Here is a 23,681-nt window from a genome sequence, read left to right as displayed (position 1 = left end):
CAAGCTTTCGCAACAAACTGTTGCCTCATCAGGAGAGAGGGAAGGAGAGGGAAAGACGAAAGGATGTGGGTTTTAAGGGAGAGGGTAAGGAGTCATTCCAGTCCCGGGAGCGGAAAGACTTACCTTAGGGGGAAAAAGGGACGGGTATACACTCGCGCACACACACACATATCCATCCACACATATACAGACACAAGCAGACATATTTAAAGACAAAGAGTTTGGGCAGAGATGTCAGTCGAGGCAGAAGTGCAGAGGCAAAGATGTTGTTGAATGACAGGTGAGGTATGAGTGGCGGCAACTTGAAATTAGCGGAGATTGAGGCCTGGTGGATAACGGGAAGAGAGGATATATTGAAGAGCAAGTTCCCATCTCCGAAGTTCGGATAGGTTGGTATTGGTGGGAAGTATCCAGATAACCCGGACGGTGTAACACTGCGCCAAGATGTGCTGGCCGTGCACCAAGGCATGTTTAGCCACAGGGTGATCCTCATTACCAACAAACACTGTCTGCCTGTGTCCATTCATGCGAATGGACAGTTTGTTGCTGGTCATTCCCACATAGAATGCATCACAGTGTAGGCAGGTCAGTTGGTAGATCATGTGGGTGCTTTCACACGTGGCTCTGCCTTTGATTGTGTACACCTTCCGGGTTACAGGACTGGAGTAGGTGGTGGTGGGAGGGTGCATGGGACAGGTTTTACACCGGGGGCGGTTACAAGGGTAGGAGCCAGAGGGTAGGGAAGGTGGTTTGGGGATTTCATAGGGATGAACTAAGAGGTTACGAAGGTTAGGTGGACGGTGGAAAGACACTCTTGGTGGAGTGGGGAGGATTTCATGAAGGATGGATCCATTTTTTTTATTCTTCTTGAAGTCTGAGGGTACTTCGCCTGTCTCATACATCTTGCTCACTAGATGGTAGAGTTTTGTTAGGCCTGGCTCTCCCAAGGCTGTCATTAGTTCTAATGGGATGTTGTCTACTCCTGGGGCCTTGTTTTGACTTAGGTATTTCAGTGCTCTGTCAAACTCTTCACGCAGTATCATATCTCCTATTTAATCTTCATCTACATTCTCTTCCATTTCTATAATATTGTCCTCAAGAACATTGCCATTTTTGATACGTTTGTATTCTTTTTTGACTGCTTCATTTACTGCATTTTTGTATTTTCTCCTTTCATCAATTAAATTCAATATCTCTCCTGTTACCCAAGGATTTCTATTAGCCCTCGTCTTTGTACCTACTTGCTCCTCTGATACCTTCACTATTTCATCTCTCAAAGCTACCCATTCTTCTTCTACTGTATTTATTTCCCCCATTCTTGTCAATCATTCCCTAATGCTCTCCCTGAAGCTCTTTAAAACCTCTGGTTCTTTCAGTTTATCCAGGTCCCATCTCCTCAGTTTACCACCTTTTTGTAGTTTCTTGAGTTTTAATCTACATTTCATAACCAATAGATTGTGGTCAGAGTCCACACCTGCCCCTGGAAAAGTTTTACTATTTAAAACCTGGTTACCATTATATAATCTATCTGATACCTTCCAGTATCTCCAGGCTTCTTCCATGTATACAACCTTCTTTCATGATTCTTGAACCAAGTATTACCTGTGATTAAGTCCTGCTCTGTGCAAAATTCTACCAGGCGGCTTCCTCTTTCATTCCTTACCCCCATTCCATATTCACCTACTACGTTTCCTTCTCTTCCTTTTCCTACTGTCGAGTTCCAGTCACACATGACTATTAAATTTTTGTCTCCCTTTACTATCTGAATAATTTCTTTTATCTCATCATACATTTCATCAATCTCTTTGACATCTGCGGAGCTAGTTGACATGTAAACTTGTACTACTATGGTAGGCGTGGGCCTCGTATCTATCTTGGCCACAATAACGTGTTCACTATGCTGTTTGTAGTAGCTTACCTGCATTCCTAATTTTTTATTCGTTATTAAACCTACTCCTGCATTAAACCTATTTGATTTTGTATTTATAACCCTGTATTCACCTGACCAGAAGTCTAGTTCCTCCTGTCACCGAACTTCACTAATTCCCACTATATCTAACTTTAATCTATCCATTTCCCTTTTTAAATTTTCTAACCTACCTGCCCGATTAAGGGATCTGACATTCCACACTCCGATGCGTAGAACGCCAGTTTTCTTTCTCCTGATAACAACGTCATCCTGAGTAGTCCTCGCCCGGAGATGCGAATGGGGGACTATTTTACCTCCGGAATATTTTACCCAAGAGGATGCCATCATCATTATCCATACAATAAAGCTACATGCCCTCAGAAAGAGCACGCATTATTCTGATGATATATAAGGGTCTGATTTTTGGTTACGAGACAGTCACTCCACAGCCAAGTTTCAGACGAGTATGCTGGTTAGAACAACAACAACACTTTAAATTAACTGTGGAATAAGTGTTAAACAATTAGGCTGTTTGTGATAACAGTGACAGTGTCTGCTCCATATGTACCTGATTATTCTTCAAGAACTGTGAACTTTGTGGTTAGGTTTTACTGCTCATATATGTTCAACAGTAAACTATTGTAGCAGTATGTGAAGTTTCACCTGCAAACTATCAACGAGGCTTGTCACAAGTTAAACAATAGTGCTCTGGCCATATAACTGTGTATTATTGGGGAGTTGTGAACAGTGAAATTAAAGTACTGAAAAACTTATCTGTGCATCTGTCGGCTACATCATTTAAAGTAGTCAGTGTCGGAATGCACAAACCCCATTTTTCAGCCAGTGTAGCAACGCAGTACGTCGTCCCCAAGGACAACAATCAATCATCAAAGAATTAAAAGCAGGTGGGACAGCCACAACCTAACGCCCCTCTCCCCCAACTATTGTTTCCACATGTGGTTCACTTTTAATCTCTGCATTCATCATTTTCACCTATCTCTAGTTTCTGCTATAAAAAAAATAATGAAATTTCACACACACTATGTTTTTTCCCAAAAGTTTTCACTTCACTAAACAAAGAATGATAATACAAATGAAGTATGAGTATTTAAATAAACCCTCTGTGAGACAACAAAGAGTATGGTCCACAATCCTCAGTCGAGTCATCATGACTTCCGTGTTTTTGTTCATTCCAAATTCATTATCCAAAATACTGCTGTGGCTGACACTCTTCTTTCATATTATCTGAAAACTCAAATTCCGCATCACTATAAAAATTCCATGCAAGATTGCAGCACTATTTAACTACTAGTAACACTCTTGCTTTCATTGTATACAAAAATTGAAACAATATTTTTTAACCATAAATTGCCGTTTTCTCAACTAATTGAATGAGATTATTGCAAATTTTGAAGCAAGAAATTTTATTTCTTGATTTCTCAGCTGGAAAAAATTGATGCTGATGACAGTAATTGGTTGTGAAATGTGATGATTCTTCATTCTTTTTCACAGGGAACGTTCTGTATGTTGCTATTATTAATTAGATATGTGATGTGAAATAAATTTTATACCTTCCGAATAAATTTTGACATCCAAGCTACATAATCTCTGTGTTTATTAGCAATGTTCACTTCAAACCACTCATAAACTGATTGTAACCACTGCTATCTTACAACTACTGAACTACTTTGGTCCAACACTTGGGCTTATACAGAATTTTGCAATGGCTCATACTTTTAGTATTATTACAATTAATGTTTCAGTCGCAATGAAAGAAGATGAATAATTTTGCATGTGTCTTCAAGGTTGAGAAGAAATGGAAATATTTTTCAGCTATTTTGTCAGTTACAAAGTTTTCTATGCAAAATTTTGTAAAATAAATCCCATTAATAATTGATATACAAATCTAAGTATTCTAATTGCCTGCCACATTGCTGACTCCAATTGTAAATATTTATAATTCTATACACGTAAAGGTACTCCAATGAGTACTGAATAATATAAATGTTAAGTTTCTTTATGTAATGATTACATTGTTCATTCACCTTCTAAGATATTGTTGACCACCTTATTCTGTAGCTCAATTAATATTCCTAGTACCATGAAAAGTATAGATTACCAGTCACCATATAACAGAGATGAATCGCAGACCGACACACACACGCATGTGCTCGCTTGCTGTGTTTGTGCAATATTGGTGTGTGTGTGTGTGTGTGTGTGTGTGTGTGTGTGTGTGTGTGCGCGTGCGTGTGCGTGTGCGTGTGTTGACTATTTCAGAAGAAGGTCTTCTGGCTGAAAGCTTACGTGTTCAGTAGTCTTTTTGTTCTACCTGTCTGTGACTGTCTGGTAATTGGATGTGTCTATAGACCCCTGGGTTAGCAGCTGTTTTGGCAGAGCACCTGAAGGAAAATTTGGAAAATGTTTCGAGTAGATTTCCCAACCATGTTATAGTTCTGGGTGGAGATTTTAATTTACCAGATATAGACTGGGAGACTCAAACGTTTATAACAGGTGGAAGGGACAAAGAATCCAGTGAAATTTTTTAAAGTGCATTATCTGAAAACTACCTTGAGCAGTTAAACAGAGAACCGACTCATGGCGATAACATATTAGACCTTCTGGTGACAAACAGACTGGAACTATTTGAAAGAGTTAATGCAGAACAGGGAATCAGCGATCATAAATCGGTTACTGCATCGATGATTTCAGCCGTAAATAGAAATATTAAAAAAGGTAGAAAGATTTTTCTGTTTAGCAAAAGTGACAAAAAGCAGATTTCAGAGTACTTGACGGCTCAACACAAAAGTTTTATCTCAAGTACAGATAATGTTGAGGATCTGTGGACAAAGTTCAAAACCATTGTACAATATGCATTAGATGAGTATGTGCCAAGCAAGATGGTAAGCGATGGAAAAGAGCCACCGTGGTAAAACAACCGAGTTAGAAAACTGCTACGGAAGCAAAGGGAACTTAGCAAACATAAACATAACCAAAGCCTTGTAGACAAACAAAAATTACATGAAGCAAAATGTAGTGTGAGGAGGGCTATGCGAGAGGCGTTCAATGAATTCGAAAGTAAAGTTCTGTGTACTGACTTGGCAGAAAATCCTAAGAAATTTTGTTCTTATATCAAAGCAGTAGGTGGATCGAAACAAAATGTCCAGACACTCTGTGACCAAAATGGTACTGAAACAGAGGATGACAGACTAAAGGCCGAAACACTAAATGGCTTTTTCCAAAGCTGTTTCACAGAGGAAGACTGCACTGCAGTTCCTTCTCTAGATTTTCGCACAGATGACAAATTGGTAGATATCGAAATAGACGACAGAGGGATAGAGAAACAATTAAAATCACTCAAAAGAGGAAAGGCCGCTGGATCTGATGGGATACCAGTTCGATTTTGCACAGAGTATGTGAAGGAACTTGCCCCCCTTTTTGCAGCGGTGTACCGTAGGTCTCTAGAAGAGTGTAGCATTCCAAAGGATTGGAAAAGGGTACAGGTCATCCCCATTTTCAAGAAGGCACGTCGAACAGATGTGCAGAACTATAGACCTATATCTCTAACGTCAATCAGTTGTAGAATTTTGGAACACATATTATGTTCGAGTATAATGACTTTTCTGGAGATTAGAAATCTACTCTGTAGGAATCAGCATGGGTTTCAAAAAAGACGATCGTGTGAAACCCAGCTCGCGCTATTCGTCGACAAGACTCAGAGGGCCATAGACACAGGTTCCCAGGTAGATGTCGTGTTACTTGACTTCTGCAAAGCATTTGATACAGTTCCCCACAGTCGTTTAATGAACAAAGTAAGACTATCAGGCCAATTGTGTGATTGGATTGAAGAGTTCTTAGATAACAGAACGCAGCATGTCATTCTCAATGGAGAGAAGTCTTCCGAAGTAAGAGTGATTTCAGGTGTGCCACAGGGGAGTGTCGTAGGACCATTGCTGTTCACTATATAACATTGGAAGTTCACTGAGGCTTTTTGCAGATGATGCTGTAGTATATCGAGAGGTTGTAACAACGGAAAATTGTACTGAAATGCAGGAGGATCTGCAACGAATTGACGCATGGTGCAGGCAATGGCAATTGAATCTCAAGGTAGACAAGTGTAATGTACTGCGAAAACATAGAAAGAAAGATCCTTTATCATTTAACTACAATATAGGAGGTCACCAACTGGAAGCAGTTAATTCCATAAATTATCTAGGAGTAGGCATTAGGAGTGATTTAAAATGGAATGATCATATAAAATTAATTGTCGGTAAAGCAGATGCCAGACTGAGATTCACTGGAAGACTCCTAAGGAAATGCAGTCAAAAAACAAAGGATGTAGGTTACAGTACACTTGTTCGCCCACTGCTTGAATACTGCTCACCGGTGTGGGATCCGTACCAGATAGGGTTGATAGAAGAGATAGAGGAGATCCAGTGGAGAGCAGCGCGCTTCGTTACGGGATCATTTAGTAATCGCGAAGGCGTTGCGTAGATGGTAGATAAGATCCAATGGAAGACTCTGCAAGAGAGATGCTCAGTAGCTTGGTACGGGCTTTTGTTGAAGTTTCGAGAACATACCTTCACCGAGAAGTGCTCCCTCCTACATATATCTCACGAAGAGACAATGAGGATAAAATCAGAGAGATTAGAGCCCACACAGAGGCATACCGACAATCTTCCTTTCCATGAACAATACGAGACTGGAATAGAAGGGAGAAACGATAGTGATACTCAAGGTACCCTCCGCCACTCACCGTCAGGTGGCTTTCAGAGTATGGATGTAGATGTAGACTCATCTGTGCTATATAGTGAGTATCAATCAGGTCCTTTTCATAATATTGTCATTATTCCATCCTGGATTTTCCATTTTTTAATATTGCTAGTACCATTATACAAATATCAGTGTAAGTTGAAAATCAAGAATTTATCACTAATGTAAGATCATACAATGAAATTGCAGTGTATCAGCATGTTTATTAAAAAGGTGTGTCATATACTTCAACTGATGAATCTTCGGGCTTTTACATTACATCCTCCGCCTCTGATAGATGTCAGTGCGAAGAATTAATATGTATGTATACCAGTCAGTTGTATGGAATCAATACAATAAGAAGGGTTGTCATAGAAATGTGGCAGAATGACAGAAAGGACCTATTGTGGCTGGGCATGTTCATAACCACATCATGGATGAAGTTGTCCAGTTTCGTGGTGTATGAACATGGACTGTCCAACTTGTCTGGAAGATGTGGCATATAACTTACAGCCATGTAACACAGCATAAGGACAGTGACTGTAAAAAGATCGTAATTTAGAATGACCAGAGACGGGTGTAATGCATTGTCAATGACAGTCATTTTCATTGAATGTGAATCCATCTCAATCAGATTCCAAGTGAACATCACAAAGAGAAGTGCATATGAAAGGCATTCGGAGTTGGGTACCTCACAGAAGTCCATCACTCACAGTGGCACGTAGAGTTACACGTCTTCACTATGACAGTTGTGGACAGGAGGCATGTAGTGTCACCCAATGAGTCACAGTTTTGCCTCAAGTGAATCAACGCCTCAAGTGCAGTGATGGCACAATGAAGCATTTAACTTCCAGAGTAAGTAGGGTGTGGTTCAGGCCAGAGGCAGTTCTTGAATTATTTGATGTGTTTTTCATACCATGATTTGGACCCATTCACTCTAGTTACTAAGAATATGAACCACAATGTTTATTTCAACATTTTTGGCAAACAAGTGCTGCCCTTTCTTATCCATTTTCATAATCATTTTGACATGGATACACCCATCTTCCAAGATGTTAACATTTGTGTTCACACGGCTGCATGCATGTGCTTTTGGTCTGAGAAATACTCAGGTAGTTCATCAGACCTCGACTGGCCTACTAAATCACCCAATATTAATCCCATAGAAAATGTCTGGGGCTTTTTGGAACATCAGGTGAAATGTAGCAATCAGTATCCTTAAAAACTGGTGCCTCTATGGAATCTAATCACACTTCAGCAGGTTATATCATACCTGAAGAAAATTGTGGACTCTCTTCCTCACTGAATTAAGTCTGTTTCCAAGGATAGGGTTGGTGTTATACAGTTTTAATGTTATGTCTTGCAAAGGTGACTAATTTTTTATCTGGTGTGCTTATGTGTAACTGCTAAAATAATTCCACTTTATATGTATGTGTACAACTACTTTCTTCTCCCCTTTTTCTTTGCTCTTCTTTACTGTCTTCTACTTTTTCTGCTACTTCCTTGTTTTCTTTGCTTGTTTTTCATATAACCTTCGTTCATTTTCCTTTTCAACTTTGCACTGTCTTGTGAGCTCACTGTTTTTGTTTGAAAAGTGATCCATTTTCTACCTTGTGGGATTTTAATGATGTATACAGCCACGTCCATGCTGTTTTTCTTACGGTTGCAGACCTGTTTCTTGTGCTTCACTCGTGCTACTATGTTATGTATGATATTAGAGTTTTCTTACTGTGTCTGCTTGTTTGTAGCACATTCTTCAAGAAATCACTGTTATGCTCCGTGTAGCTTTTGTTTGTGGACTGACAACTAAGTTCTGTTAGTGATACATCTTCATACCTTTGGGTTTCATTCTTTTGTTATTACAGTCATTCATTTTTGTTAGATACATTCCACAACTATGTTTTAAGTTTGTTTGTGATTCAGCCCATTCTTTTCGAGAAATGGTTGTTTATTGTGTTTTTAACTGTCTGTATTGTCATATTCCATCATATTCTGACCTGTACTTTAATGTTGCAGGTAATATGACACGAGATGAATTTACACGAGGTCTATTCACTGATTTTTTATTATGTCTTAAAATTATTTCTGTAGATACAATTGAGTGTGATTGTCTTCCATTTCAAGTGATTCAATGTGACTTGTTGCTGATAAACTATTCATTTGGTTGATTAACAACTTCTCAATATCATTGACTTGTTAACTAGTTTAAAGGTCAAAAGTCTAGTATTCTTGCTCTTGTCAGCTCTCTCTCTCTCTCTCTCTCTCTCTCTCTCTCTCTCTCTCTCTCTCTTTCTCTCCCTCCCTTCCCCCCCCCCCTTGTCCTCTCCCCCCTCTCCTCTCCCCCTATCCTCCTGCTCCTCCTCCCCCCTCCACAAGAATGTGAAAAGAAAATATTATCTTTCCATCACTTAATTATTCAACATTGAAAGAAAACCAGTGAGGAATTAAGCCAAATAGGAGTATGGACAGAACTCCTCTGACATTTAATGTGCCAAGTAACAGAACGGTTGCCTTGAAGGGTGCTAAAACTGTAACTATAAAAGCAAGTGGCTGTGAAAAATTGCAGTACACTGTTGTTCTTTCATGTTGTGCAGACAGTACTAAACTTAATCCAATGATTGTTTTTCAAATTCAAAGCAAAGCCAAAACCTTCTGAACTACCACCAGGTGGTGATGTTCATGTACGTGACAAGGGTTTGATGACAAGGTTGGTATGAAATTGTTGATTAACAGAGAGTGTGAGAGAAGGAAAGGTGCTTTATTGAAGAAAAGTTCTTCTCTTATGCAGAATCAGTTTTAGTAGTCATTTGAAAAATTCTGTGAAAGAGAAACTGAAACAGGGAAATACAGATCTTGCTGCTATTCCGGGAGGACTGACTTCACAATTGGAAGCTCTTCTCTTATGCAGAATCAGTTTAGTAGTCATTTGAAAAATTCTGTGAAAGAGAAACTGAAACAGGGAAATACAGAGCTTGCTGCTATTCCGGGAGGACTGACTTCACAACTGGAAGCTCTTGCTGTCTTGATAAATAAACCATTTAAAGTGTATATGAGAGAGGAATAGAACAAATGGATTATGGATGAACCCCACCATGAATTCATGCCAAAGGAGCTTAAAATGACCCACAATCAAACAAGTGTGTCAGTGGCTAAAACAGTCATAGTCTTGAAATGTTCATAATTCAAATAAAATGTATCTCTAAGACTGCTACCATACATTTAGGGACCACAAGTTGGGGATCAGCATCTTACACTCAAAATAAAAATGTTAACAGCGGCCTCATGATTGTACATTGTAGGTATTAAATGATGACAACTTTTCTTCTTATTCCAGTAATGTAAGTTATTCTGCAGTCTAAAAACCACCACTCCAATGATCTGGAAACCAACTCACAGTTCCAATTTCAGTGGCTGTGGCTCTAGATCACATCACACAAAGAAGGCCATTTTCTTGATAATAGGAAATAAATATCTGGCCCCAGCAGCTGGATCTACAGTTTGTGTATCCTGCAATTGACACCTACTATGTCTGTTTGCAAATGCTGGTGTTACATAGCATTTTGGACCTGAACTTCAGTTTAGGAACTCTCACAGCATTTGTTTAAGACAATTCTGATTTGAGATTGTGTTACTGCCAGTTGAAATGTTGCTTTCTACCATTTTTTGGCCATGGACTCAGTGTATGGTTCACTGCAGTGGCCTGCCTTGTTTGTGTAAGGCTGCAACACAAAAGAGACAAAAAGGAGCTGAAACCATTTAGTGCTATTAGTGCATCATGAATGGAATTTTTATCAAATTGTGGCAGCAGCAGCTGATGCTGTAACAGTGACAACTGAAACAGTAACAGGAACAAAATCAGGTAGAGTTCCATATACTGTAGAAACAACTGGATGACTAGCATAAGTGCATATCAGAATGGGATACTGTTCCACCAGCAGCATCAACACCACTGTTATATATGTCAGAATTGTCGAAACGAATGTTTTCATCATTCAACATTTTGAAGGAACCTTAGAATACATATCTCTAATGGTTTCTACTGTTTTGAAAGTCTAGTATTTCTGATACTCATGTTCGGTCTGGTTTATTATTCTTTTCTAATAGTCACATTTATGAACTGTTTCACAAATTGTAGACTTTAATAGCTTGTCATATGATGATTTATATAGTTTGTTGCTCACTTATACACAGACACAAATGCATATAATGGCTGCTACACTAACAAGGGAATGCTCTAATCTGAAATTTCGAAGTGTGCCCTGAAATTTTTCACACAGGAATAATACACCAAAAGAAATAAACTGTCCAAATTTTAGGTACTAAGGCACATTGCAAGTGTTTTCTTAAAAATATTAAAGTTACTCATTGTTGCTGTATGAAGAAGCAGTTATAAAAGCGATTTGTACAGTCCTTAAAGCCTGGCATGCGAACTGGTGAGTAAGTAGATGCAGCCAAGACAACGTAGCGCCGCATAGCACAAAGTCCAATGTGCAGACACAGGAACTGAAAGTATTTAAACCACACCAAAAAGTCTCAAATCATTAATTTTGTGAATAACTTTGTGTATATTGATAGCTAAATAATTGCAGATGTAATTGTTACACAAGTGACTAGCAGAGGAAATAAAATCAAGACAATGTGCAATGTTACATTACAGATGACTTCCATCAATCAGGATTTTAGTTTGTTGACATTAAATATTTTGCAACAATTTCTGTAGCACTATTCTTTGGACTCTTTTTTAAAATGTATATTTTAATAACAGTGAAACAGTTCTTTGTTTATTTCCTGTAATCATCAAAAATATGCAGTATGTTTTGGATGACAAAACCTTTTCCTTACACAAGGAACACCTGATAAAACAAAAATCAATGCATTCAGGCACTTCACAGTAATTACTAGTTCTATTTAGAGAGAACTGGAATGGAGTAAGAAATGGTTGGGCTGTCATTCTGCATATCATACTGTGTACCAGGCATACTTGATCAAATTTTGTATAACATGGTGATGCAAACTGACAATGCACAAATGACTGAAGTTTACCCATATTGTTTCACTGATAAACTTGAAATGACACAGGGCTATTGGAAGTTATATTTCCTGACAATTTTCTGAAAAACGGTTTAGACAGTTGAAAATTTTTTTTATTGAGAAGCTAAGTCACCGTATTAATTCTGTGTAGGATCCGGATTTAGCAGTCTTTCTGTTATTGTCCAAAAGGCAAATGAGTCATTATGTCTAGACCAGGAGTCCAACAAAAGCAATGGATTTTTTATGTAAATAGTAAGAAGATTATATGGATGTAACATTGAAAAGTATTCTCTCATTTTTCCAGATTTTGCCACACGAATTAAAAGATTTTTGCTAGGAAGCAGTCCTTTTTAAAATTTTTGATCCTAATCTGCCTTGATGTTCCTGAAGACAGATATAAAGCTGTGGAAGCAGTAACACATCAATACTTATCACTGGGGTTGTTGTATACAGTCCGCCTGCTTAGCTGGGTGTTAACATGCTTGCCTCCCATACAAGCGGGCCCGTGTTTGATTCCCGGCTGGGTTGGAGATTTTCTCCACTCGTGGACTGGGTGTTGTGTTGTCCTCATCATCATTTCATCCTTATCACTGGCATGCAAGTCGCCCAATGCAGCATCGAATGAAATAAGACTTGCCCTTGGCAGCCAAGCTTCCACGGATGGGGCCTTCCGGCCAACGATGCCATATGCTTCTTTGCATTTTTTTGTTATATATATGTATTTGTAGCAGCCATTAGCTGCACAACCAACTCTTCTTTTCACTCAAAATAATGAAGTACGGTTTGCATATAGTTCTTTCATGAACCCTGACTGATTGCCTTTATACACAGCATTTTAGGTGATAAGAAGCAGCTTCATCTTCTCGTCAGCTACGGACTTCTCTGTAGAATTACCTATTAATGGCATCACCTCTTCACGTTTACTTGAGGTAAACTTTGTAATTTTGCAACTTCCTTTTCTGTATAATTTCCCAAATCTGTTTAACCAGATTGAAGAAGCCTGAAAATCAGAATGTAATGTTCATCTCACTTGAAATTCAGGGTGCCCTGTCTCATAGATCTCCCTTATCGACAGTGCATTGGCTCTTGTGAACAGCTGTAAATGTCTTGAACTGTTGTGAGTTTCTTTTTGGCACATATTTTGTACTTTGTGGAAACATTTCTTCCATTTATACAATTAATATTCAGCATTATACATTGCTCAAGTTCAAGTGTGTTCTCCCTTCTTCGTTTAACCAAAAAATTTACAGCCTTTTCTTAGTCACTGAAAGCTGTTACTGTTCTGGTACAGTTTTTCCTAGGACTAATGTGCTGTATTTTTGTTCTGAACTTTAATTGGCACAACAATCATGGTCTGAGCCACAATTGTGGAATGATCCACATTGCTTCCAGTTTCTTCTAATATTTTCATAGTTTCAGACGAACTGTCGACATTCGAAAGAACGACCAAGTAATTAACTAATAAATGAAACATATGTAGGTCTTCAGGAGAAATAAGTGATTTCAGTTGCTTACCACTTTCTTCATGTTTCATCTTTGAAAGGTTGGAAACATTAACTGGATTCCAGGTTACTGTGAAGCTGTGCAGCCACCAAAATCACAAAACAAATTAATCCATTTTTATCTCAAGTGTTGATACTTAGCAGTACTGCAAAGGCAATTGTTAATTACTATAGATGTTAAATGAGTTGCAAATTCTAGTGAATAGTAAATGCAAAAAATTGTGTCAGAGAAACTATCAACAGAAACTGAAATTTGCTTTACAAATTACCTATGTGCTGTCAACCAAGGATGTGTGTCTGCCCCATTGGGCATGCACTGTCTGCTACAGCTAAGGCCCCAGCTGCCTGGCAAATTACAAATGTTGCAGTTTTAAGTATTAAAAAAACTTGCAATGAGTGTTATCAGCTAAAATTTTGACATAGTATTTGTTTCAGTGTATTGTTCCCGTATAAAAAACTTCAGGACATGTCTCAACATTGTAGGAAAAGACAGATTGCTACTTACCATAAAGATGACACGTTAAGTTGTGGACAGGCATAATTAAAAAGACACTTATGCATAAGCTTTCAGCCACAGTCTTCATCAGAAAAAGAAAGAGAAACACACATCATTCATTCACAGAAGCAACCATACCACACACATTTGACTGCCAACTCTAGCAGCTCAGACCAGAATGCAACTGTCACGTGGAATGGAAGCAGCAATCTGGAGGTAGTGAGGAAGGGTAGCTGTGGGGAGGGCCCAGGGGAAGGGGGGATGGAGCACTGTCTTTTGGAGAGTACGGAGATCAGACTGACATTCACAGTGTCAGGAGGTTGTAGGGCAGGGAAGTAGAGAAAATTGTGTGAAAAGGGAGAGAAATGGGGAAGGATGGGCAGATCCACTGGCAGACGGTGGCAAACAAAGAAAGCAGAAGATGAGAATGGGGAGGAGGTGGCTGGACAGAAAGGGCGGGAAACTGTTGGGTGGAGGTGTGGGGACACTGTTATCAAAGGTTGAGATCAGGATGATTACAGTAGCAGGGAATGTGCTGTAAGGATAACTCCCATCTGCACAGTTCGGAAAAGCTCATGGTGGAAGGGAGAATCAAGATGGCTTGTGTTGTGGAGCAACCTCTGAAATCAAGCATGTTGTGCAAGGGGATGGTTCACATAGCCCTTGGCCATAGTTCAGCGGTGGCCATTCATCCTGGTGGACAGCTGGTTGGTGGTCACACCAATATGAAAAGCTGTGCAGTGATTGCGGCAGAGCTGGTATATGACATAACTGCTTCCACAGGTAGTGTGATAGGGATGACAGCTGTAGAAATGCAGATACTGTTGGTGGTTGGTGGGTTTAATGTGGACAGAGCCATCAGAGAAGAGGAGATAGTGACTATAAAGCTGGCACACTGGATTGAGGAGGAACAGGGATGGAAGATCATGAAGATATCATCAATGAACCTGAACCAGACTAGGGGTTTTGCATTTTGGAATGCTTGGAAGGTCTCTTCTAGATGGCCCATAAACAGTTTGGCATAGGAGGATGCCATGTGGATGCCCGTGACTGTGCTAAGGATTTTGTTTGCATAGCTTCCCTTCAAAGGAAGGGCCTGTTTCGATATGTCAGATTGGATTGTTCCCGTGTAAGTTACAATCACTGTCTGTGGAAAATGAACTAGCCATTAAATCCTAGTTAACCAGCCTACAGGGCCTTAATTGACAGTGCAGTTTTTTATTCTCAGAATGTAATACATTTTATGGATCATCCTTAATTCAAATGTTATTGTGCATGTAGGTCCCAACCAAGAAGTCCAGGCTAGCACTCTCAAAAAATCTGATTCTAGGTCAAGCTCCTTCCTTTGAAATTGCATCTGTGACACAATGTGCGTTCAACAATTATTTATCTGCTGCACTATGTCCGTCTGATGGTGACTTGAATGTGGCAGAAGTGCCTCCTAGACAATGTCATTCTCTAAAGTCAACTGATGACATTTGGACCAGCCCTTGGTGTTGAAGTGAATGGAATGTTTGTGAGGATTAGATCCTCTGCTGTGCCTTGAGTGATCTCTTGTGCAGTAATGGGAAATTGTTGAGAACATCCTTTTGCTCCCCATCAGTAGCAAAACATATCAGCTCATATTGGCTGAATTGTGGATCAGAAACCACAGGAAGCCAGGAGAGCATATCTGCCCAGAGATGGAGGTGGATCCATTTGATACTGGTACCTGCTTAGGAGTAAGGCTCACCTTTTTAATCACTGAGCTCTTTTCTCCAGTGCTGAAGAGGGCAACCCGCAGTTTGTGGTCAATAATCAGGTGGAATTTCGCTCCACAGAGGAAATTGTGAAATTTTTCGATGCCAAATAGGATTGATAATGCTTCGTTTTCTGCTGAACTGTAGTTGGTTTTAGTGGAATTTATTTTTTTCGAGGTGTACTCAAATATTATCTCTCCTGTCTTTAACCAAATATGTTTGCAACAGTACCATAGTTTTACCAAATTAACCACTTAACGTTACAACAAGAGGAATAAAGTGAACTTTTATTACAAAATTTTACATATCTGATGAAATACGAGAGTAAGTCAATCATTATCCGCAATTTAGTTATATTTTTGTTTATTTTGGTAGTACTGTCGTTTTATGTTGATGACACATGCTTTGTTTATTTGGTGTTATATCTTTGCAATTTTCAAGCCACTAGGTTAGTTTTGTTATCGCTGCCATGCTGTTAATCATGACTGCTTCGCTGTCTATTTGCACCAAAGAAGAGCAACATTCAGTGACCCGTGTTTTTTTTTTACCCCATTAGGCGTATCAGGGGCCAAAATTCATGAAAGACTTTCGATACAGTATGGGAACAGTGTTTTGCCACAATGGAGTGTCTACGAATGGATTGAAAAGTTCCAAAATGGTCGCACAAGCATTACACACAAAGGAGGAGCCAGACGACCGTTTACCACCACAAATGATGAAACCATTGAGCGTTCACGTCAAATGATTCTCTTAGACAGACGGTTAACTATTGACGAGGTGGCACATCATCTGCAAATTACTCATTTTTCTGCCTACAAAATCATCCACAACAGACTTTGGTTTCATAAAGTTTGTGCAAGATGGGTCCCAAAACAACTCATACAGTTGCATAAACAAACACACTTGGATATCTGCAAAAAGCATTTGGATCGCTATGGTAACGAAATGGACAAGACAATTACTGATGGTGAAACATGGATCCATCATTACGAGGCGGAGAGTAAACGGCAGAGTGTGGAATGGAAACATCCAAATTCGCCGTGCAAGAAAAAGTTCAAGACCCAACTGTCCGCAGGAAAACTGATGCTTACAGTTTTTTGGGACACACAAGGTCCTGTACTGGAACATTACTGGGAAGGGGCACAACATTAAACAGTGTATGTTACAGTGAGATGCTTACTGCCAGGCTAAAGCTTGCAATTCGAAGCAAACACTGAGGATTGCTGTCAAAAGGTGTTGTGTTGTTGCACAACAATGCCGTCCACATACTGCTGCCCACACTGCTGAAACGCTCCAGAAACTCAAATTTGAAGTACTGGATCATCCTCCATATAGTCCTGATCTTGCCCCTTCTGACTATCACTTGTTTGGTACACTTAAACAGGCATTAAGGGGCCATCGATTTACCTCAGACGAAGCAGTGAAAGAAGCGGTGCATTCCTGGCTCGCAGCTCAACTGAGAACCTTCTTTTGTGAGGGCATCAGGAAGCTTGTACAACGATGGACAAATGCGTTGAAATGCAAGGAGACTATGTTGAAAAAATTATGATCTTGTAAATTTCCTATTTGATTACAATAAAATTTTATAACTACTTTGCAGATAATAATTGACTTACCCTCCTATTTCCATTCTTTAGGGGTTTATTTCCATTCTTTAGGGGTTTCTGCAATACTTTCAAAACTATGGAATGAAACATTGATTTTCAGCTCATGATATCTTAATAGTGTCCAAATCATCAATGAAATATTCACACCAATTAGTACATTTTACAACAGTTTGAGTAATAAACTGCTTACTGACTGTAACTATAACTTGATAACTACTACTACTTCTACTTCTTCTTTCTTGGCTTTGCACCAGCCTTTGTATAAAGACCTAACAATACTTTATCAAAATTCATACTCTTACTATGTTAAAATTAATAATTGTGTGTTCACAAAAACTTAAAGTGTGACAGTAAGTTTTATTATTAAAATGTAGATATTTGACACTGCTTTCTTACAGAATTTCTTTTTTATAGAAGATTTCATAAAGTAGTAACTTGAAACAGCTATTTTTGAATTACATAAGTATTTTCATTACTGACATTTGTCTGTGTTTCACCTCTTAAAGTTAATTTTTGATGCAGTCAATTACTGTGTGCATTATGTTAAAGAGCAATAACTATAGATGTGTTTACAATTTCAGTAATCAGTCTGACTTTTACACAGTGTCTTTCTAGAATGTAAAAATTAATACAGGTTACATAAGTGAATTGATATTCTTCTCAGTTCAAAATTATTATTTTAAAAGAATGTAGGTGGGTATATACAATATTTCAAATTATCCAGCTTGATAATTTTTATAAATGAAATAGTGTACTCTGTCCAGTTCTGGTATTCTGACAACATTCAGTTATTCAAAATAATATTAGATAATGAATAACAAATGTGAAAGGAATTAACACAATTGTAAATGCATGATTATATAATACTTGACGCAATGTATCGAGTGGTACACTGAAAGGCACGTGTCATTACTCCAGTACTAAATTTAAGGCTGTTACATTATTAACAGTCCCATAATTTCAAGCATAAAAGTTACTCATTTGGTTCTTCCAATATAGAAATGGAACAGTAAATGTCTAAAAGGCTATATTTCACAACAAACAGAAACCACAGCTGGTGCAGCGGACTGACACTAGATGCTAGGAGTGTACGGAATTGGTAACACACACGCCCTTAAATGCTGGAAGGACATAAGTTTCATGGGAAGTATATACCCCATGGCCCACAAAAGGATTGAGGTAGTGCCATAAACATTACTACAACAGCCAACTGTTTATTATGAAATACAAGCAGTTTATAAAAATGTGCACAAAATGCAATGTCCATTCCAGAGCTCATGCTACCTGAAATATTAGTTTCCAACGATTGGTTCCTTAGGTTACAATACTTGATTTAGAATCCTCTACTGTATGTATAATTTACTCTCAAAAGGTTTTGGGCACCTTGTTATCACATATCAGGTATTTCCATTATTCTGATAAACATTTGTACTCTTCAAGCATCATTACAATTTTATGTGGTCAGCAGGTAATATGTTGTTAAACAGTTAACTTTGGTATCCGTGTTTACTAAGGCTAAATTACCTCTTTGCTTGCAGGAATATGTCATGGAGTGGCGGGAAATGCATATGTTTTCTTGTTACTGTATCGCTTGAATGGTAACGACCGACACTGGCTGTGGCGTGCCTTCTCATTCATGCAGTTCTTGTACCATGAACAGTTCAGAAGAGAAGCCAGAACACCAGATTGCCCTTACAGTTTGTTTGAAGGTTGGGCTGGGACTGTGTGCTTCATGGCAGACATGCTATGTCCTGATAATGCTTACTTTCCATTCTTTGATGTATTTGACTCATGAAACTTGTCTCCTGCACCTTTGTCTATACTATATTGTTAAGACTGAAATATGTTTAGTTGATTTAATTTTCTTTACTATACTGTTGTCAGAATACATTTGTGTTGTAAAAGGTTAAAATTTTAAGAGTCTCCGCTTCCTTAGAAGGAGTGTCTTTGTATGCCCTTTGGAAATAAAAATTGTGTTTCAGAAAACCGGCTCTTCATCATCATTTTTTTTGTATTAATTGATAATCATATCTCATTTAATGCAGCTGTGAACATACTAATTGCACTTGAGTAGATTCTTCAAAGTTATGTACTGATGAATAAAGACGTCAAACATAATAGTGTCCAATAAGGAAATTTTCACATGAAGCTGCTGTACAAGAGCTGGATGGTGTTGTAAATTACCAAGAAGTGGCCTAGGTGATGGCCTGTGTTATTCAGTCACGCTATTTACACGGAGTTATATCACATGGACTGGCAAGCAGTTAGTAATCAGACCCAGGAAATCTCTACTGACAACTGTTGACCAGTAAACAAATAAGTTTTTCAATGTGAAATTTGTGCTAGGCTTTATTACAGTGTTCAGCTATGTAGGGCCTTTGTATATGTTCACATTGTGGAACTTTGATACGATAGAACAGCAGCAGCCAAGATTTTGGCTTGTGGGCCGTGCTCGAGCACGAGTGCCAAAGCACTCTGCTTTGCATCACATTTCCCACACAGCCACGCCACACTGTCTGAGTGCAAGGAGGGGGAAGTGGGAAAACTCCAAACATGTTGCATTTAAATGGTCATACAGTACCATTGCATGCTACTTTGTTTTATATTGCAAAGCTCTCAACAAAATAGGTCACAAATACAACAAATTTTCGTTATCATTTATGTATTTTTGGCTCACTGAAGACATAATTGTCGTCTGGTACAAAGTGTTGGCATATGGACAGACGCAGACAATTTTACAGAGTTTCACACTAAAGTCAACATATTTAGTTTCATAATCAAAAAGAGGTCTTTAACACAAATATGTCAATTGAAATATTGTAGCACTTTTGCAGCCTCATTATGGAGACTTGGAAACTCTATGTGAGGAAACCAATGTAGATGTCCTGGACAGCTCTAATGTAAAAAGATTTGTCACTAAAAGTGGAATTCCCTTGTAGGTTGCTCAATTACATCTGCGCATGCACATGGCAGTTTCAACTGAAATGGCAAACAGTATTGAAAACAGCTCAGAAACAGATGTAAGACTGACAGTGTCCTCAAAATGTTTGTAAAACTATCCTTGCAATTCCTTCAAGGCAACAGTGAGTTCTTCAGGCCCCGCATTTTCTTTAACATCACTGCACTTTCTTTGTCAGAATATGTCTCTTCTACAATGTGGTTTTCTTTTTAAATGCATTCCCATCAAATCAGAAAGAAGTTACCTTGCAATGTCTTACTGTGGTCAGTGTGCAGTCAAGTCCACTTAAAATTCGTAGTCTACACTCCATTCCTAATGTTTTAGTTTTCGCTCTTGCACTCCTTTGCCCTTCATAACAACAATAGTGAGTATTAAAACAAAAATCGTTCCAGGCATGACCACTGACTTAACCAACATACTTTGCAGTAATATATGAAGTATCCATGCTCTTCGTTCAATTCCATTGAAAACTGTTGTAAATGAAAGTTTTTCTATTCATACTACCAGTTTCTTCACCTGCTCCAGGACTGCAAATTTAGCACAAAGTGCTTTTTGATGTACAGAAAAATGAATCCCATGTGTTGATCGTTGTAATTTTTTGCTCTTTCATTGTCAACTAAATCTTTAAATTCTTTCTGCATGGTATTCAATGCTGTTTCACAGGAAATATGTAGTACCTGTTGCTTATGCGAACTGGGAATTCTCATCCTCTCTTTTGTCATTCCCATTCATTTTAAAGGATTGCCTCTTTTTGTGCAAACAGCCACTGGACCTGTGAATGTTCTTCGCACCATGAACAAATAGTGAAGGTTAAACAGTGCTGACACTATGATTATGCCAAATTCAGAAAGTTGTACCAACTGAAAAATGCCACACTGCAATGCTAAATGAATCATTGCACTGTTCCATTTGCTTCCGAGAAGGACTGAGCAAAGCCGAGTGATAGACCGGGCCTTGGCCCGGCCGCAACCTGTACATGCTGCACATGTAAAGTTTAACACGCTGCTACAGAAGGAGCATGTTAATTAAGGCAATAAAACACAATTCCTTCTAAAATAAGTCATTTTGTACAATTCAGAGACTGTAGATACTACCTGAGTTTGAAATTTTTTGTGATCTATTTTTTGGAATTAAACTCCTTTAGAGTCAATACACATTGCATGTAGAAATTACTCCAGTCAGGTGCCTTGACTTCTAGATATCTATAGAAAATTGTTATGACTGCTGAAAAAATGTAAGCTGGAAACTTGTGTGGTATCTGCTCTTATTAACGAATAATAATAATAATAATAATTTTAATGTCACTCGGCCATTACAGCAATAGACAACGTCATATACATACTAAAAACAATTAATAGCTTGAAAGAAGCAAAAGGTTTGTTGTTAACATTATAGTATTATATTACAGTTGATAAATTCTCTTATATCATAGAATGGGTGGAGGACTAGCCAGTCATGAATTGTTTGTTTGAATAATTGTTCAGGTAATTCTTGAACAGATTGAGGAAGATTACTAAATAATGTCCTTATAACAAAGTGTTCACATTACCACCAACTTTCAGAGACTATGCTGTATGTTTGAGAACCTGTTGTGTGTGAAATTTAATCAGATTATCACACACAAATGGCCAAGAATATGGAAATTGGAGATATGACATAGTTCCAAAAAGAGTAACAAGCCCTGATTGTCAATGTAGCATGCAGAGTATCTCTATATTAAGTGCTGATGTCAAGTTACGTTTGGGCAACACTACTAATTTGTTAAAAAAACCAAAAAAGAGCAAGATATTTTTGTGCAACGAAATCATTGAAAAGAATAATGTAAAGCAGTTATGGTGAGTAGGGCCACTATGGTGTAGAGGTGGTGGAGTAGCAGGTTGTGGAAGCAGTGTTGCTGGCGAGAGGTGGCTAGGAAAAATCCATTGAAAGATATAACACCTTTTATTTAGATTTGAGCTCTAATGCTGAAGTTACTTTATGCACTCGGATATGGCTCGCTGCAGGTGCACTGTATAACAGCAGTGCCATTGATGTCAGAAGATCGAGCAGCGAGGATGGCTGTTTGACATCCACATCCAGCTTTGCTGACACTGGTTACCCCACTTGGCAGCACATGCCTGAGTTAGCACTGTGTGGTTCTGAGTGAGCAGTGCCAATAACACAAACATCTGCTGAATTCTAAAAGGCATTCACTGCTGCCAGGTTAGGAGCTTGCCCTTATGTGCATGGATGGCAGCAAACTGGTGCCCTCCAAGGCAGAAGTTCAGTTGCTACTGTAGAACCTCATCCATCATGCCATTCGAAGTCTAGAGGTGCAGACTGAAAACAGTGAACTGGTCTTCTGTAGATGGGTGCCCAGACCAACGTTGGCTACTGGCCGCCCCTAATGTGATGGAAACTTGCATGAACCTAATGTTGTGGAGTATGCTGCCTGACTGCAAATAACTGTGCTAGAATCATAGGGTATGTACAGTGATCAATAGCACACTTGTTGTCTCAATACATAGTTTCCAGGCTCAAAGAGATCAACACCTTCACGTCTGTACGGTGAGGAAATATTCCGCAGGCCGGCTCGTAGCTGTATGGCCTTTCTGCAATTGCACAGCTCAGGCTGGCTACCTTGTGGTGTACGAGTGACCTCATTTGTGTGCCTCCGTGCCTGTCTGCTTGCCTCATGTATGGGTGCAATGGAGCAGTGGCATCCACAGTGTAAGCCTCATAGTGACACTCGAAAATCTCACTCATCTTCTTTCAGATATAATATTTTGACTACTGGCAAAAAAAGTTAATGCATACAAAGCAGCATTTACATCACTGCGTGATGTAAAAGTAATATCTTCGCAACAATTGGCTAATTTGTAGCTGAAAGGAGTTATACTGCAAGATAAGCGAGGAAAAAATCCTAACTCTTGTGAGACGTAGAGGCTCACACCTTTGTCTTTTTTTTGTTTGTAAGTTCCTCAACTATTTTACTTTGTTATATAATTAATTATTATAAGTTTTAATGTTTGCTAAGTTTTTATGTGTATTTATTATGTCAGTCTAGTTGGTGTTATCCTATATATTAATGACAAACTCCTCAATCTGCCTTTTTAACTCCATTGTTCTCATTTTACTCACTACTGTTGTCTAATGCTTTAACTGTGTTCTGCTGCTAAACAGATCTAAGTCACTTCATTAATTACAAGTTACTTCATGTTTTCTTGTGATTTACCGCTGCTAGCAGCATATCCTATACTCGGTTTTATTTAAGCTTTTTCCCTGTGCTATTTCTTAACTGCTACTTATGATGGACAGAAGCTCCAAGAGGGGCATCTGTTATCTCGCCTTGTTGAGAAATACTACTGGACATTAACACTTGGGCCTGAGCTTACCGGGCCACAATGCTTTGTTCAAAATACCATGCCTGGACTCATTTCATATGAAAACAATGTAAGGACATTTCGCTACCCGTTCCTTGACAGTTGCGACCTTCTGTTGTCAATTTCGACCATTATTTCGAAAGAAACATTAGTGAACGTAATGGCTGCTGTCACAAATGGCTCACCCAATGTGTGACTGCATTGCCATAATTCCATGTGTGTACTTGTTAGTTTTCAAAGTCTGCTGTAATCCTGCTACAAAGACATCACATTTGCTGTGTAAATAAGAAATTTTGGAAGCTCAAAGGGATTTTGGATCAGAGGGAG

The 23,681-nt window shown here is 38.7% G+C and overlaps 1 protein-coding gene across 1 annotated transcript in view; it reads left to right on the top strand.

Moving 5' to 3' along the window:
* LOC126100740 (lanC-like protein 3) overlaps positions 1-19,009 on the top strand; it is a 97,185-nt gene extending 78,176 nt beyond the window's left edge. The window contains exon 5 of the mRNA XM_049911361.1: positions 18,572-19,009. Coding sequence (XP_049767318.1) covers positions 18,572-18,828 — 257 coding nt within the window. The 3' untranslated portion in view covers positions 18,829-19,009. The remainder of the gene's footprint in view (positions 1-18,571) is intronic.
* Positions 19,010-23,681: the final 4,672 nt, after the last annotated feature.

This window comes from Schistocerca cancellata, chromosome 9, assembly GCF_023864275.1.
Source record: "Schistocerca cancellata isolate TAMUIC-IGC-003103 chromosome 9, iqSchCanc2.1, whole genome shotgun sequence".
NCBI lineage: Eukaryota > Metazoa > Arthropoda > Insecta > Orthoptera > Acrididae > Schistocerca > Schistocerca cancellata.
The sequence above is the reverse complement of the archived record's forward strand: the minus strand, read 5'-3'. Positions and strand labels throughout refer to the sequence as shown.